The sequence below is a fragment of the Camelina sativa genome, chromosome 8 (genome assembly GCF_000633955.1).
Source record: "Camelina sativa cultivar DH55 chromosome 8, Cs, whole genome shotgun sequence".
NCBI lineage: Eukaryota > Viridiplantae > Streptophyta > Magnoliopsida > Brassicales > Brassicaceae > Camelina > Camelina sativa.
In genome coordinates, this window is record NC_025692.1 from 6,187,166 (window position 1) to 6,205,132 (window position 17,967).

Sequence of the window (17,967 nt, forward strand, 5' to 3'; positions counted from 1 at the left end):
GACAAAAGAAATTAGTTTTAGCTGATGAGGTGAGTGTCTGGTGAGTTAGTTTAGCGGTCTACCATTTTTTTCATAGAGTAGATTGGGACTTGAGTGGCTTCGATAGGATAATTTAACTCTCACTTTTGTTTTATTTCTGTTTATTTTATATTTTTTTTTTTTATCTTTGGTATAATTCATAAAGTTTTGGTTGGACAACTCGATCAGTTCTAATTGGTAAACTAAGAAAATACTGTGGTATATATGAAAAAAATCATCATGTCACCCAACTTTGTTAATTGCAAGTCGCAACAACTCTACAAAATAAGTCAAATCCTACGGAAGAGTGACATAAAATAACTGCTAATATCACAACTAGTTCCCTTATCTGAAAATGGGTGGTTATGTCTTTTGGTTGCTCAACTATTTTAAAAAGCTTCTACACTTGATACGGTTTGACTCAATCCGTTTTAGGTTTATCAAAGACATTGCAGCAGATAATGGACTCAAATCATAGACGTTCTATGAAAGACTAATTATATGTCTAATCATTGACCATAGTATTTACAAGATGTAAGAAAAAGAATGAAAACAATCGTAAGAAAATGTACAAACGAAATCAGAAACCCTCCAAGGATCAAGTAAAGAAGACGGTCCATCCGATTACCATCCCCGCAGCAACCGCTACCACCATCGACCAATTTGCTTCCGGTGCAGCGGATTTCCTCGGTAGCGGCTTCAACATCTCGTGCCTGCTCGTATCAATTTCGATAGGAAACCTACACGAACCACTCGACGGATCAATCTTAGTAAGAGCCCCAAGATTGTTAAAATCACACGAGCCACGACGATGATCCATTTTCTGAAAATACATATTGAACGCATAAGAAGCATTCGCCGCAGGGTCTAGTCCCGCGCACGAGGACCCCGGCCCGAGCGAGGTGCAGTCAGCGTTCTGACACGCGTACGAAGCAGACGTTGCCAACACGGCACCAGCGTTCCCCGCAGCTTGATAAGAGAGCACGCACCACTCACGTGCCTGGTAACGAACACCTTTAGCGGGAGCCAACTGACGTCCGTTACCGAGATTCAGAGAATACTTAACGGCGCCGTCATAAGAGAATATTCCCCAGTGTCTTTCGAATTTTCCGGGATCAATGCTCTTAGCGTCTTCGTCTACTAATGAGAATATGTAAACCTCAGGTGCTGTTCTCCGACGAGGCGTTCCTTGTCCTTGTAGTATACGATTCAGTAACCCTTGGTTGAACCTCTGAGCCATCGTTGGGTTCGCGTTCTGATCGCCGTCGGTTGGCCATCCGACTTCTCCGACGATGATCTCGATCTTGTTCGCGTCGAACCCGTTCTTCTCAAGCGCCGAGACTAAAGTATCGAAATTTGCGTCGAAGACGTTAGTGTAAGAGATGGAACCGTCGACGACGGGCTTAGCTCCACCGCCTGATCCGTTTGGGAAGAAGGCGTATTCGCGCGGGAAATTTGGATCGGCGTTGAGAGAGAGGAAAGGGTAGATGTTGAAGGTGATTGGTGAGAAGGAATCAGCTAGGAATCTGACGATGGAGACCATAAGGGTTTTGATGTCAGATCGGAAATCGCCGGAGGAAGGAAGACCGTCGCCGGATTCGTAGACGTCGGCGTTAAGAGGCACAGTTACTTTGACTTGCCGTCCAAGACCAGCTTTCACCAGAGCTGCTTGAACGTTCTGTAGCGCCGGGTATGTTGAACGGATGAATCTGTCCTTGTATGTCTTCAAGAATGGTTCATTCCCCACGGCTACATATCTGTCCAAGGATTAAAAATCAAAACTTGGGCATGTGTGTGTTTTAGCTATAGAAGTGCAATGCAATTTACCTTATGTCAGTTCCATATAAAGATATGTACTGAGAGACGTTTTGCTGAACCCATAGCTCTGCGTTGGCGACAGTGGATGCCATAGTTGCCAAGAGATCGTTGGGGATACCGACCATGACTTGAATACCGGATTTACCAAGAGCTCTGAGTGCACCAGGGTCAGCTTCAAAAAGTTTAACCTTGTTGAACCCGTTTTCCCTAAGGAGCTTCACTACTATGTTTGGTGGCAGAGGATGGCTAGCTTGAGTCCCCCAGTTACATGCCAAGCCCTCCACATTCTTCAATATGTTGTGATGTAACAATAAGGATAGACAAAAAAGGATGAATCTTTGGTATGTATCATGACGACCCATGTCTCTAAAAAGTGTGAGATCGGAAGATTTTGAATCACAGTGTGGGGTCTCTAATGAGAATTTGTGTTTTATGTGTGTGCATTATATACAGAGATACAGATGTAGGTAGTTTGGGGAAGGTGAGTATATGGAAGAAGGAGGGGAAAGGAAAGGTATTTGTGATGGTGCTTCAAAAAGGAACTTGATTCCATTGGAGGTGAACCTCAATTTAAACCATCCCAGCAATAGAATTCTACTATTCAACATGTCTAACGTATTTGTACCATAAAACAAACATATTAAAACATAAATATTGTCACTTACACATAATGAGTAATCCTTGATGCTAATAATAAGAGGGAGAGGGAAGAAGAAAAGGATGGAGTGTGTGAGATGGAGACAACCTTTGTAGTTTCTTCCTTGGAGAATATTTAGAATAAAGTTTACAATCTTTTTAATTAATCCGATGTAATCTCCCAAACTATTATATGATTGCAAGTCCTAACCTTCAGACTTCTCAATGTATGTCATAACATTTTCAAAATTAACCAAGATACCACAAAATATACCTATAAAGATAGCCCAAAAGAAACAAGATCTTGAAAGAAGAAAGTAATGATTGGTGGGAGCCATTGAGATTAGATTAAAAAAACACTGATTTGTAGGTTGCAATTGTATGAATACATGGAAACCAACCCAACATAAAACTCAATGCTAGATAGAGCCTAGAAGATGACTAAAGAGAATCTAACAGAGCGAGCTTACCTATTCACATAAGAAGACAAGCCACAAGAGCACCAAAAGAGGGTAAGAATCTTTAACAGTTGTAGTTCTTCCTACGGAGACACAGATCTTAAAACTCAGAATCCGTAAGTGGTGGTGGGTTCACTTCATTTCATCACACGGCAAAAAGGACTATTCTCCACTCTACGAGCCATCATGATGATATCATGCAACCCCTTTGGTTGAAACATACGGAGCATGTCCTGAATCTCCTTCTTAAGCCCTTTGATGAACACAGCCTCAAGAACAGAATCAGGGAGACCCGAACATTGCGTGGAGAGATCCTCGAATTCACCAAGATAGCGTATCACAGATTCATCCTGTGTGTGAGAGAGAGTAAACGTTCCATAGGAGATCTGGGATCCCCAAACCTCTGTAAAACCCTAGCTTTGAAATCGTTCCAATCTAGAAAAGGCTCACGTTCCTCAAGTTTAAACCAACACAAAGCTTGACCTTCCACACTCATATAAGCTAACCGGATCTTCTCCGTCTCCGTGAAACTCCCGAACTCGAAGTATCGTTCGGCTCTGGTGAGCCACGAGTTAACATTGGGACCTCCTTCGAAGACTGGCATCTCGATCTTGGTTTTCTTCAGTTTAATGTAGCGAGACAACGGGTGCTCTTTGACTGAGTTATCCACCGGCGCGGTCGATTGTTTCGTAGGAGGAGGAGGTGGAGGTGGTGCTGCTCCACCGTGACTTTCGATTCAGACGGTGACGGAGCAGTGGGTTGGTGAAGAAGTGCTTCCTTCATCTCCGCCATGGAATTTAGGGTCGCAGACATGGAGCTGAGTAAGTCGCCAACCGTGGAGTGAAAGCAGAGCCATCTTGGTTTGGACCTCGCGTACGGATTGCATCAGTGAATCAGCGGAATGATCAACCTGATCGAGCATCTGTATCGCTGCCATCGGAACAAGATTGATATTTGTTTAGAAACGAACAAGCTTCTCTCCTCCTCTATGAAATTGAAACCCCCCAAATTAGAAAAGAAAAAAAAAAGCAATCTTTGTTAGCCGACCTAACCCTCATCAAAACGACTGTGCTTCATTTACTTCCTCCTCCTCTTTTTTCTTTTTGTTTTTTCACAAGTATTAAATCGTAAAACCCCAACTCTCTGTTGAACAAAGCTCAACATTTGTATTTTATTATGGTTCAAACGAGCCAAAGATAATTAATAAGCTCACGTCACTAGGTTTCTCGACCATATAATGAACACTGATGAAATTAATATAACAACGCAACCTCTACACTGTTCTTTGATGTCTTTAGGTTCGAAACTGGTCGAGAAAGCATTACTAGTATCATCAAACTAATGAAATCATAAATCTCTGATCAGAGAGGTTAAAATTAAAATTGATAATAAAAATCTTTATTATATTTCCTATATTTTAACCATTAACTCCCCCACCCAATTTACAAAAATTGACAACTATGTAAATTTCTATAGATCAATCGATCCCACTAAATAAAATCAAATAAAAATTGGTAAATAAAAAAGAAAATGAAAAATTGATAAAAAAAAAAAAAAAAAAATCAAACGAGAAGATCATCTCCGAAGAGGTAAAGAAGACGTTCAACAGCCCAGCTAGGTTCGTTCTTAGCAGGCCAATCACCACACGACGTCGTATTAGCAGCAAGAAGCGGAGTTCTACAAAGAGGACACGTCCGGTGGTTATCTTCCTCACCTTCGTTATTCTCATCTCCTCCTCCGCAACACTCGTAATCCAACCACCGGTCGATACACTCGCGGTGAAACATATGGCTACAGTTCCTCAGCTCTCTAACCTCGTCTCCGTCTTCCAGATCTCCGAGACACACCGCGCAGGTATCGTTGATCATCGCCGGAGATCTCTCCGCCGCGTCACGGAACGTCGTCACGGAGAGGCTTTCTTTGATCGCCTGTGACGAAATCGTAGGACAAGAGGGAGAAGAAGAAGAAGCAATGGTGGATCTAGATCTGGAACGGTAGCGTAAGATCCATGCGAAGATCCATCTGAGGACGGTGATGAGAACAGCCATTTTGTAGAGGAGTTGAGTGACTATGAGACCAGATTCTTCGATGAAGAAGCTCATTGTGTTAGATTTTTTGAAAGTAGAAGAAGAACAAGTTTTGCTGAGGTGTGTGAGTGAGCGAGAGCGAGAGCGAGAGAGAGAGAGAGAGAAGGGGGAGGAGAAATGGAGAATGAGATTCGATTTTTATTAGAGGAATAAAGCTGATTGATGATGATGCATGATGACTGATGATGATGGTTGCTTTACTTTACTTTAACTTTAAATAATAATAAAAAAAAATTAGTGGTGTCTTTAATTTTTTAATTTTTAATTACATAATTTTATTTTTTAAATTTTTAATTTTATAATATGCAAGTTGCTTGGAGGTTTTTAATATTTTATTAAATATGTGTCAAGTTTTCAATTGTGATGAAGTGTACACTTTGACTAAACAAAACTAACGTTAGGTTTTAAAAAAATAATTAGGAATATTCGCTTTAATTATAGAGTGTTAAAGATAAGTTTAAAATGTAATAGGAGAGATAATAATAGTATAAGATTCACTTATTTATAAAACAACAATAAATAAATAAAACAATAATAAATGAAGGCTAGAGTTGACAATTTGGAGCAGCAGATATCGAGTGAGTAAGATGCGACTATGATGGATATCGGCGTCAGGGTTAGGCCACCGGGTAATCTGCCAGATGCTGTGGGGAATTGGGTATAAAAGGTTGTAGGGAGTAACGCGAGTGGGATGTTAGCACCGGAGGCAGTGTTGGATGATGAGTTTGTCACGGCGCGAGTGACTTTGGAGTTTCCGAATGGGGCAAATGGAGAACCAGTGATCACAATAGGGCAGGAGGTGTTGGATACTATGCATGGCCTCTGGAAGCAGTGTATGATTGTCAAGGTTCTAGGCAAGCATGTTGGTATTGCGGTGCTAAGTAGGAGACTTAGGGAGATGTGGAAACCTAAAGGGGCGATGTATGTCATGGATCTACCACGCCAATTTTTTATGGTTCGTTTTGAAAAAGAGGAAGAATACTTGGCAGCTCTATCTGGTGGACCATGGCGGGTGTTTGGTAGTTACCTGATGGTACAGGCATGGTCGCCGGAGTTTGACCCATTGAAAGATGAGATTGTCACGATGTCAGTGTGGCTTCGGCTGTCTAACATACCTGTCAGTTTCTATCATCGCTCGATTTTGATGAGTATTGCTCGGGGATTAGGTAAACCTATACGAGTGGACCTTACTACGTTGCAATATGAAAGGGGTCGTTTTGCAAGAATATGTGTGGAAGTTGATTTGAGGAATCCGCTCAAAGGTTCAATTATGGTGAATGGGGAGCGTTATTTTGTGTCGTATGAGGGTTTATCTAATATCTGTTCGGGTTGTGGTCTCTACGGTCATATGATTCATGCTTGTCCTCTGCGGGTTCAGGAACCATCAGTTGCGATGGTTGCACCGGCTGTAGTGGTGGAGGTGACCGCACCTGTGTAGACGGATGATGGGTTTACGGAGGTTCGACGTGGTGGGAGAAAGGTAGGACCATCGCAGAACAAGACTGCGTTCACGACAGGTGGTTCCGGAACAGTTTTGGAAAGAAATCTCCGGGAAATCCCGCAACAGGAGAGAGGGAATGTAAATCTGGCTAACAGATTTGATGGGTTAGATGTGAAAGATATGCTCCCTGATTCAAGGGATTCAATTATTCGTTTTGGTTCAAATAAGGTGAATGAGTATCATTCCCCACAGATTCGTGGAGTCAAGAGTGTGGTGCAAGGTAAAACTGGTCTACCGAAGGCGGGTTTAGCGAAAGAAAAAGGTCTTTTACGGGATGGACCAAAAAATAATGAGGCCCAATTGTCTAAAGTAGAGAATCATGGTTTTAAAAGGCAACAAAAACACAACCGGCCTGTTAGAGGTTTGGTTTTTGGGCCCATTAGGGAGGAGAATCCTCTTCTCGCGAGTGGTAAGAGGTTGCATGTCGAAACAGAGAGCTTCGGGAGACCGGGAGGTGTGTTTACGACTGGAGGTGGGGATCGAATGCTGATTTCTGGGACGGATGAGGTCAATTCACAGTCGCAAGGCATGGTTAGGTTGGGTTCTGGTGATGAGGAGACATCGCAGGTTATGGAGGAGTCAGGTGGATTGTCTAAAGGAGAGACAATCCCACTGCGTCAATAATGTTTGTCCCCGGTAGTTTTACGCTGCTTAGGTGAATTGATGATGAATTGTTTATTGTGGAAATGCTGGGGGGCAATTAAACCCAATTTTCGCCGATCTATTAGATACTTGTTGAAGAAAAATCCAACCGATGTCTTGGCGTTGTTCGAAACACATGTTGGTGGTGATGGGCTGGTCGAATATGTCAGGGGTTAGGCTTTGAAAACTCCTTTCGTGTGGATGCAGATGGCCAAAGGGGTAGGTTGTGGCTCTTGTGGAGGTCGGGGATAGGTACGGTTTTTATCATTGACTCTGCGGAGCAATATATATATGCGAAAGTGGAGAATGGATTGGATTCTTTACATTTGATTGTCGTGTATGCGGCACCGACAGTCAGCAGACGAAGTGGGTTGTGGACACAACTTCATATTGTTATTGAATTGGTTGATGGCCCATTGATGATTGGTGGGGATTTTAATACAATCGTTCGCCTTGATGAGAGGGTTGGGGGCAACTGGAGGTTGTCTTCAGATTCTTTGGCATTTGGGGATTGGATTAATGCCGAGTCTTTGATTGACATGGGTTTTCGCAGGAATAGTTTTACATGAAAACGAGGGAGAGTTGAACAACATATTGTGGCTAAGAGATTAGACAGGGTGTTGTGCTGTGCGGAAACACGATTGCAATGGCCGGAGGCGTCAGTGGCTCATCTTCCGTTTTTAGCTTCTGATCATGCTCCGTTGTACATACAGTTGTGCCCAGTAGTTAGTATGGATCCTAGGAGAAGACCATTTCGTTTCGAAGCAGCATGGCTGAGCCATTCGAGTTTTAACGAATTAGTCTCTTCGTCGTGGCGTCGAGATATGTCGACCCCGGAAGCTCTGGATTCTCTACGTGTGACGCTGAAAAAATGGAATAAGGAAGTTTTTGGAGATGTGATCAAGAAAAAAGAGGGTTTGCTGGGAGAAATAAAAATGGTTCAGGACCTGCTGGAGTTCTCTCACACTGATGCTTTGTTACACAAGGAAGAGACTTTGCTTCAAGAGCTGGATACAGTTTTGTAGCAGGAAGAAACATTGTGGTTTCAAAAGTCACGGGAGAGATGGATTGTCCATGGAGATCGTAATACGAGTTACTTTCACATCTCAACGGTTATCAGGCGACGTTGGAATCGGATTGAGGCTTTGAGAGATGATTCTGGGCAATGGTGTACGGATCCACAGGAGTTGGAACAACTAGCACTTACTTATTACAAGCGCCTTTACTCTTTGGATGATCTTGATGCGGTAGTCGAGAGTTTGCCAAGGGAAGGGTTCCAGAGTCTTTCTCGTGAGGAACAGTTGAGTTTGAGCAAACCTTTTACTGCGGAGGAGGTAGAGTTTGCAGTCAGGAGCATGGGCCAATTTAAAACGCTTGGTCCGGATGGATATCAGCCAGTCTTTTATCAGCGGTGTTAGGATATAGTGGGGGAGTCTGTGGTCTCGTTTGTGCTCCGGTTCTTTGAGACAGGGAAGCTAGAGACAGGTCTAAATGATGCGTTGGTGGTGTTATTGGCGAAGGTGGAGAAGCCGGAAAGAATAACACAATTCAGACCAATTAGTCTCTGTAATGTGTTGTTCAAAATATTGACAAAGGTTATGGTGCTGCGCCTTAAGAAACTGATGACAAATTTGATAGGACCGGCTCAATCTAGCCTCATTCCCGGTCGTTTAAGTACAGATAACATAGTGATTGTACAAGAGGCTGTCCATTCGATGAAAAGGAAGAAGGGAAGAAGAGGATGGATGCTTCTTAAACTGGATTTGGAGAAAGCTTATGACCGCGTTCGTTGGGATTTTCTTCAAGATACCTTAGTAGCTGTTGGGTTATCAGAGAAGTGGGTGCATTGGATCATGCAGGGTGTTACGGGTTCGTCTATGAATATTCTTTGGAATGGTGAGAAAATTGAGGCCTTTCAACCATTGCGGGGATTTCACCAAGGGGATCCGTTGTCCCCGTATTTGTTTGTTCTCTGTCTTGAACGTCTGTGTCATTTGATAGAGTCTGCTGTTGGCCGGAAAGAATGGAAACCTATACGGCTTTCTCAAGGCGGTCCGATGCTTTCTCATATCTGCTTTGCAGATGATTTGATATTGTTTGCTGAAGCCTCTGTATCACAAATTAGAGTTATCAGACGGGTGTTAGAACGTTTTTGTGTAGCTTCAGGGCAGAAAATAAGTCTGGAGAAGTCTAAAATATTTTTCTCAGAGAATGTGTCCAGGGACTTGGGGAAGCTTATCAGCGATGAGAGTGGGATCAAGGCTACCAAGGATTTAGGTAAGTACCTTGGAATGCCTATTCTGCAAAAGAGACTGAATAAGGAGACCTTTGGGGAAGTCTTAGCAAGAGTATCTTCGAAATTAGCGGGATGGAAGGGTAAATGTTTGAGTTTAGCGGGCCGCCTTACACTTACCAAAGTTGTGCTTATGTCTATTCCGGTTCACACCATGAGTGTCATTTCTATGCCGAAGAGCTTATTGAAGGAGTTGGATAGAGTGTCGCGTTCGTTTCTCTCGGGTAGTACAGTGGAAAAAAAGAAACAACATCTAGTTGCTTGGAAGAAGGTTTGTTTACCAAAGAAATAAGGAGGGCTTGGGCTCTGAGAGACTGCAGCGATGAATAGAGCTTTGTTGGCGAAGCTAGGTTGGAGATTACTTCAGGACTCGGATAGCTTGTGGGCTCGTGTACTAAGAAGTAAATATAAGGTGGGGTGTATGCAGAACACCTCGTGGTTATCACCTAAGTCGACTTGGTCGTCTACGTGGCATAGTGTAGCTCTGAGTATTCGGGAGGTTAGCTCTGAGTATTCGGGAGGTTATCAGTTTGGGACACAGTTGGGTGCTAGGGAATGGTGCTACCATTCGCTTTTGGCAGGACAGGTGGCTCACGAATAAGCAGCTCAATGATGGTTTGGCTGGGGTGTTATCAGAGGAATGTTTAAAGGCACCAGTTCAGGACTTTTGGCAAGATGGCGTGGGTTGGAATCTTGGCCCGTTGTTGCCTCATCTCGCTGAGGATTCCAGACTACGGCTGGGAGCTATTGTAGTTGACAAGGTTACCGGAGCTATAGATCGTTTGTCTTGGGGGACGAGCTCTGATGGGTCGTTTACGGTCACTTCGGCCTATNTTCCCGGTCGTTTAAGTACAGATAACATAGTGATTGTACAAGAGGCTGTCCATTCGATGAAAAGGAAGAAGGGAAGAAGAGGATGGATGCTTCTTAAACTGGATTTGGAGAAAGCTTATGACCGCATTCGTTGGGATTTTCTTCAAGATACCTTAGTAGCTGCTGGGTTATCAGAGAAGTGGGTGCATTGGATCATGCAGGGTGTTACGGGTTCGTCTATGAATATTCTTTGGAATGGTGAGAAAATTGAGGCCTTTCAACCATTGCGGGGATTGCGCCAAGGGGATTCGTTGTCCCCGTATTTGTTTGTTCTCTGTCTTGAACGTCTGTGTCATTTGATAGAGTCTGCTATTGGCCGGAAAGAATGGAAACCTATACGGCTTTCTCAAGGCGGTCCGATGCTTTCTCATATCTGCTTTGCAGATGATTTGATATTGTTTGCTGAAGCCTCTGTATCGCAAATTAGAGTTATCAGACGGGTGTTAGAACGTTTTTGTGTAGCTTCAGGGCAGAAAGTAAGTCTGGAGAAGTCTAAAATATTTTTCTCAGAGAATGTGTCTAGGGACTTGGGGAAGCTTACCAGCGATGAAAGTGGGATCAAGGCTACCAAGGATTTAGGTAAGTACCTTGGAATGCCTATTCTGCAAAAGAGACTAAATAAGGAGACCTTTGGGGAAGTCTTAGCAAGAGTATCTTCGAAATTAGCGGGATGGAAGGGTAAATGTTTGAGTTTAGCGGGCCGCCTTACACTTACCAAAGCTGTGCTTATGTCTATTCCGGTTCACACCATGAGTGTCATTTCTATGCCGAAGAGCTTATTGAAGGAGTTGGATAGAGTGTCGCGTTCGTTTCTCTGGGGTAGTATAGTGGAAAAAAAGAAACAACATCTAGTTGCTAGGAAGAAGGTTTGTTTACCAAAGAAACAAGGAGGGATTGGGCTCCGAGAGATTGCAGCGATGAATAGAGCTTTGTTGGCGAAGCTAGGTTGGAGATTACTTCAGGACTCGGATAGCTTGTGGGCTCGTGTACTAAGAAGTAAATATAAGGTGGGGTGTATGCAGAACACCTCGTGGTTATCACCTAAGTCGACTTGGTCGTCTACGTGGCGTAGTGTAGCTCTGAGTATTCGGGAGGTTATCAGTTTGGGACACAGTTGGGTGCTAGGGAATGGTGCTACCATTCGCTTTTGGCAGGACAGGTGGCTCACGAATAAGCAGCTCAGTGATGGTTTGGCTGGGGTGTTATCAGAGGAATGTTTAAAGGCACCAGTTCAGGACTTTTGGCAAGATGGTGTGGGTTGGAATCTTGGCCCGTTGTTGCCTCATCTCTCTGAGGATTCCAGACTATGGCTGGGAGCTATTGTAGTTGACAAGGTTACCGGAGCTATAGATCGTTTGTCTTGGGGGACGAGCTCTGATGGGTCGTTTAGGGTCACTTCGGCCTATAAGTTGATCACACGGAGTAATAGACCAGAATCGGATATGGTTGCTTTCTGGTCCCGGGTGTGGCGTGTAGTGGCTCCGGAGAGAGTCAGAGTTTTCTTATGGCTAGTGGGAAATCAAGCTATCATGACGAATGCAGAAAGGTTTCGACGACATATCTCTGATTCCTCTGTTTGTCAAGTTTGCAAGGGCGGAGATGAAGATATTATGCACATACTACGGGATTGTCCAGCGATGTCGGGGGTTTGGAGGAGGTTAGTACCTGCGCGGAGGCAGACACAGTTTTTTGGAACGTCTTTGTTTGAATGGTTGTATGAGAATTTGAATGGAGATTGGTCTACCTTGTTTGCTATGTCGGTATGGTGGGGATAGAAGTGGAGATGCGGGAATGTTTTTGGTGTTAATGGTAAGTGTCGTGATCGAGTATAATTTTTAAGAGACTTGGCCAAGGAGGTGTCGGTGGCCTCGTTGGAGACTAGCGGGTTCATACACAAACCGACACGAGTGGAGAGGTTGATCGCTTGGAAACCTCCGCGAGAGGGATGGTTAAAGTTGAATACAGATGGTGCTGCTCAAGACACAACCGGGTTGGCCACATCTGCTGGGGTGCTGTGTGATGAGATAGGAGGTTGGATATGTGGTTTCGCGGTGAACATAGGAAAATGCTCGGCTACTTTGGCAGAGTTGTGGGGGGGTATACTATGGTCTTCATACTGCTTGGGATAATGGAGTGTCTCGATTGGAGGTGGAGGTTGATTCTGAAGTGGTAGTCGGTTTTCTTTAGACAGGGATAAGTGCTGTGCATCCACTGTCGTTCCTGGTACGTTTGTGCCATGGCTTTATATCAAAGGACTGGAGCGTCCGTATTTCACATGTGTATAGGGAAGGTAATCGTCTTGCGGATGGATTAGCTTCCTATGCTTACTCTTTATGTTTAGGTTTTCATGCTCTGGCGGTAGTTCCAAGTAATGTTGCTTCGATTTTATCGAATGATGTTCATGGTACTACACGTCTAAGATAGATTTGTATTTAATTTTATGTTATGAATAATAATGGGAGACTTTAAGAAACGAATCTTATAGGGGTCATTTTGTGAAAGTTTAAAAGACAAGATTCTTACAATTATGCCGTGTGTGGAACGAGTGAGAGAGGGGACAAATTTTGCTAATTTCTTAAAGTTAATTATAGAGTTGTGTGAAAATTAAAATTTGTTATTTCGTTAAAAAAGTTAAAGACTACTATTGATAATATGAATGAGGGTAAATGACGAGAGCCTAAGTTTATTTTTGTGCCGTTCGTGTCACAACTTTAGTTTTTTGCTTTTTTCTTTTACCAAAGCACACCCCACAAAGAGAAACATTATTTTATATCTTTGTTATCTGGGGTTTTTAATGGGAGATGACCATTTGATGACCATAAAGATGAGATAAAGACTGTAAAACATTTCCTAATTTATGCTTAACTTGATTGTATTATGGCGTCATTTCTGGCTTTTGACCCATATGCAGGGACAATTTTATATCATCAACCTTACGTGATTATTGACCGGGCATGGTTTTAATATATTTTATACTTGCGCTTATGTAATACCTTCTTTTTTCTTCTAATGAATGATATGGATCAATTTCCACGAAAAGTAGATGAAGATCAATCCCATTGGTCTTTTGCTTTTGTAGTCTGTTTTGAGAGTGGTTTCTCCATTTCATATATCTCTCTCTCACCTCACAGTCGTTAAGGAATATGCATTGCTCTGTCTTGATCTCAACGCAAACAAATGTTCTTCGACAGCCGCAAAAACAGAGTGTGTCAGAGATTGTCATAAAATCTTAAACAGCTTTGGGACGCCAAAGTTTAAAAACCTAGGATGACATGCCAACCGACCTAAGGATCTTGTTGTCACTTGTCACTAGACTATGAATTCATGTCGGATCAATAATATTTCTTCTATTGATTTTACATGTACTAAAGTTTATGCATATCCATTAAATAATTGGATAAATTGGTGCACCTTTTTTTTGGTTGTTGTAACTTTTAACTGGTTTGGTAAAAGAAATGAAACCATGAAAATTTATGCGATGCAAATCAAATCATCTAGTATAAAACTACAAAATCGAAAACCAAACATACTTTTCTGGTAAGACAATTGATAAAGGCGACGCTATAATTAAAGCTTGCGATTGTAAGGTCCCATGTTTTTGATCTGCTTTGCTTTATAATGTGGTTTGGTCGGTTGACCAAACCTTTACAACGCAAAACCACCTCAACGTTGTAGGTGATGTCTCCATATTTTTAAAGATATTTTTTTATACAAGTTGATCATTCCTACACAGCAATTCCAACAATACATTGCATCATTCCAGATTTAGTGGTACTTATATAACTTGAGACTTTGTTTTCGTATCCCTTAATTTTTACTGATCCATATTCTCTCCTGCTAACAAATATATTTCACTAAACCTTAACGAATAATATCAATGAAAAATTTAGATGACCCTACCAAAACAAGTTATCCTTGGAGATTTCTTCAAACGTCTAAATCCAAAATCAAAACAGGATTATAAAAGAAACAAAACAAAAAGATGAGTTTACGGAGCCAAACACTAAAAGTTTTAAGAAATGAAAACACAAAGCTATGACATTGAACAGCATCACCGGATGATATGATATCATGAAATCTCGGTCCCACCATCTTCATGTGTTGGGTTTCACATCCTGTCTTCTCTCCTCCTAGGAGCACATGTAATGATCTCATCCACTCGCAGTATCATCTCTGATGCTTCTGTTGCAGAAAGCAGAACCGCTTGCTTCACTTTGAATGCTTCATAGATTCCTCTCTCTTCCATATCTCCTACCTGTAAAGAATCAATCATAATCATCATCATCACAATTCAGATCTAGTCTAACCTTCCACAAACTATGCCCGATCCTAATGTTTATAGAGTTTACTTACAGATCCAGAGATGACATCGATCCCAGCATTGCATCCATCATTGTGGTGCTCTGCACGAAGCTGAGCTACCAATTCGGCGCTGTCTAGACCAGCGTTGTCAGCGATTGTTGTTGGAATAGCCACTAGAGCCCGTGAGAAAGCTTCAATGGCATGCGATTTTTTGCCAGCAGTTTTCCTTGCAAGCTCGTCCACTTCCTTTGCCATCACCATCTCTGGCCATCCACCTCCAAGCAACACTCTAGAGTCATTTACTGTTTGGGAGAGTACACATAGTGCATCATGGAGTGATCTTTCAGCCTCGTCTAGAACATGGTGACTGCAAAAAAAGAAAAAAAGAAAAACCACATCAAAATTGTTGAACTAGAGACGAAGTTTTTCAAGTAAAGGGAGTAAAAACTGTATACCTAGCTCCCCTTAGGACAATTGAACAAGCTTGGCCCATTTCACAACCAGAGAAATGGATCAACTTGTCTTCACCAATCATGATTTCTTCGATGAGTTTGCAGTGCCCAAGCTTAACAGACTCGGGGTTGTCAAAAGTTGATGCGATTTCACCACCAGTAACCAAACCAAGGCGCTCTATCCCCTCAAAGTCAGCATGCTCAATAGCAAGTATACCAGCATCTGCAAAGAGTTCCTCAGGGAAATTGTAGATCAACTGCCTGTTAACAAAGCAGTTGATACCGTGGGCTATGATCTTCTTCACCTTGTCTTTCATCTTTTCCTTCTCAGCCCCTTCAATCTCAGCAACCTTGGTCATTGAATCCACACGGACACGTGCACCGTAAATTTTCACTTTATCGGTGTCCATAGCAGTATTTGCTACCAAGATCTTTGCATTCTCTATACGCTTTGGCTGTCCAATTCCTATCTTCTTGTCAAGAATAAACCTATACGCATAAATTTAAGTTGAGATTTCAGAGAAAAAAATACTGGAAGCACAAAGGCAGGGACGCAACACTACAAGATGCCGTTCAACATTCTAATATAAGACTGTACATATAAAATTAAGCTGCACAAGCTATGAAGAAGAGAATGAAACACGAGATATCCTGAACAGATGAAGAGTAAACAGAGATCAATAACATACAGAAACATATTTCAAACAGGCGTCAAAGGCAAAAGTGTTGTCTTACCCTTCATCCAAAAAGGAATCTTTCAGGGACCCTCCAGGTTTTTTGATGATCTGGATAGCTTCCAAGTTTGTGCTTCCCTATTTGAACAACAACACCAGAATGTCAGAAGAAAATCGTTTAGCATCTCAAAACGAAAACATGCATCTACAGAGAAACTAGTGGTGAAATGAGACAAGCTTAACTTCATGACATTCGTCAAAGGAAGCTCTTCTTTCATTGCACATAAATTCCAGAGAAATAGAAGGAAGGATCGAAATGCTGACAGATTTTAAAAGGAGGCAGAGATGATACCTTTAGCCTGAAAACGGCATCCACGGCCATTTCTGCAAAATGTTCCTTGTCCTGTGAAAGAATTTTGGAACATAACGTAGTCATTGCAATCTTCAGCAAGTCTGACCTAAACTTTTCTGCATTAACACAAAGCACAATAATGTAAGTAATAGTATGATTTTCCAAGTTAACAGTTAAGGAAACAACTGCTTGAACCCAACATCGAAACCATCACACAAACAAGAGAATGTGATACTTATACCAATAAGGCAACAATAACAACGTCTAACCATCTCTATAGTGATTACCTGGATCGTCCTTATTATTAATTACTCTTTTGAGTAATGCATTACGAGCACATTCAGAAGCCATTCTGTAACCTAAGAATACAGAAAAAATGAAAAAGATAAGACATCATTGTCGTAATGAAACAAGGAGCTGATGAAACATTGTCAACTTAAGCCAGATGATTACCTGCTATGATCGTCATAGGGTGAATTTTGGAAGCAACAAGCTTCTCAGCTTCCCTCAGAAGCTCGCCGGCCAAGACAACAACAGAAGTAGTCCCATCACCAACCTCATCATCTTGAACTTTAGAGATGTCTGAAACATCAAAACCATATATAAGAAGTGTGAGAAAAAAACCCACAAACTAAAAAAAGACGAATTCGACAACTTCCAGTAACAATGTTGCAGGAGAAAAGCATACATACCAACAAGAACTTTAGCTGCAGGGTTGTCTATGTGAAGTGACTTGAGAATAGTAGCACCATCGTTAGTAACAGTAACCGCATGACCTCTACCAGTAGATTGTAAGATTTTATCCTAAAGAACAATAATAAGATCCAAACCACAATCAATAGAAACGAATTTGCAAGTTCAAAATAAGAGCTTTTTCATATATCTAGAGATCGGAAGTATACCATGCCCTTTGGCCCTAGAGTAGACTTAACCAGATCACTGATAGCCATTGCACCAACAAATGATGCCTAAGAGAGAGCAACAAAAAGAAGTAAATCAGATTAAACAAACAGTGAGAAGTGAATCTGAAAAACCCTAATTCCTCAATGACAGTAATAAACAAAAAAAAAAAAAAAAACTCACCATCCTAGCACGTTCTCCCTTCTCTTCACTAGCATCATCTTTGAAGATCTTATCGATCTAAACAAGAAATAGCGAAGTTAATGGCTGCGTAAAAGAGCCGAAGGGAAAGCAAAAACAAAGTAATGAAAGAGACGACGGCGAATCATTACCGGCATCGGGAAGAGCGGAGGAAGAAGAAGGAGGCTACTTCAGTAGCGGAGATCTCCTCTCAAGTCGACGAATCTGGGATCAGGACTGTATAAAAAGCGAGGGTCGTTCACGAAGAACGAACAAGTAAGCCTAAAGGATCTCGGAAATATTGTGTGTGGCTTTTTAAAAGAGAAGCTCGAGTAGAAGCAATGCGGGGAGAGAGTGCCAAAACCCAGATCTTTCGGAACCCTAAATGAAAAAGCCCAATGACCAAACTACCCTCATTTCCTCTAGATTTCTCTACCCTTGGTAAAAAAAATTATTGTTACATCAGTTGCACTTTGTAGGCGATTATTTCCTTTTGTGATTAATCATTTTTTTTTTCGCAATCATTTCCCTAAATACATTACACAAACTTGATTTTTTTGGTGATGATTTAGCGTAACATACACAAATCACTGGATTATTAATATGCTCTGATAAATGATAAATGATAATTGTTCTTTGCAATTGGTTCTTTGTGTGCTACAACTTGGTCTTATTTTGGGGACTATCTAGTATCTAGTCCAGATCTTAAAAGGCTTAGCAGGTAAGCCCAATAGTTCTTTTTGAGCCCAATAGAACTGAAGTCTCAGTTCTCAAGATAATA

At 41.9% G+C, this 17,967-nt stretch overlaps 3 protein-coding genes and 1 pseudogene across 3 annotated transcripts; all 4 read right to left on the reverse strand.

Annotated features, from left to right (window-relative positions):
• LOC104706434 (glucan endo-1,3-beta-glucosidase 5-like) lies at window positions 380-2,476 on the reverse strand. Its single transcript, XM_010422630.2, has 2 exons — window positions 1,846-2,476; window positions 380-1,775 (listed from the first exon to the last, which is right to left on the reverse strand). The coding sequence occupies exons 1-2, from the start codon at window positions 2,196-2,198 to the stop codon at window positions 617-619; spliced, it is 1,512 nt and encodes a 503-aa protein (XP_010420932.1). The 5' UTR covers window positions 2,199-2,476; the 3' UTR covers window positions 380-616.
• Window positions 2,914-3,883, reverse strand: LOC104709256 (annotated as a pseudogene).
• On the reverse strand, window positions 4,307-5,171 carry LOC104706435 (E3 ubiquitin-protein ligase ATL4-like). The gene has a single exon (XM_010422631.2). It carries the CDS (start codon window positions 5,030-5,032, stop codon window positions 4,493-4,495), a length of 540 nt encoding a protein of 179 aa, XP_010420933.1. The 5' UTR covers window positions 5,033-5,171; the 3' UTR covers window positions 4,307-4,492.
• LOC104706436 (T-complex protein 1 subunit beta) lies at window positions 14,218-17,550 on the reverse strand. Its single transcript, XM_010422632.2, has 11 exons — window positions 17,339-17,550; window positions 17,190-17,246; window positions 17,009-17,074; window positions 16,799-16,910; window positions 16,560-16,688; window positions 16,394-16,465; window positions 16,107-16,222; window positions 15,816-15,892; window positions 15,084-15,569; window positions 14,680-14,995; window positions 14,218-14,581 (listed from the first exon to the last, which is right to left on the reverse strand). The coding sequence occupies exons 1-11, from the start codon at window positions 17,342-17,344 to the stop codon at window positions 14,435-14,437; spliced, it is 1,584 nt and encodes a 527-aa protein (XP_010420934.1). The 5' UTR covers window positions 17,345-17,550; the 3' UTR covers window positions 14,218-14,434.

Coding starts and splice junctions, on each gene's coding strand:
- LOC104706435 (XM_010422631.2), bottom strand. CDS start 5,032: ATGAGCTTCTTCATCGAAGAATCTGGTCTCATAGTCACTCAACTCCTC.
- LOC104706436 (XM_010422632.2), bottom strand. Junction 16,466..16,559: donor CCCTATGACGATCATAGCAG/GTAATCATCTGG, acceptor CTGTATTCTTAG/GTTACAGAATGGCTTCTGAA. Junction 16,223..16,393: donor TAATAATAAGGACGATCCAG/GTAATCACTATA, acceptor GTGTTAATGCAG/AAAAGTTTAGGTCAGACTTG.
- LOC104706434 (XM_010422630.2), bottom strand. CDS start 2,198: ATGGGTCGTCATGATACATACCAAAGATTCATCCTTTTTTGTCTATCC. Junction 1,776..1,845: donor TTATATGGAACTGACATAAG/GTAAATTGCATT, acceptor ATCCTTGGACAG/ATATGTAGCCGTGGGGAATG.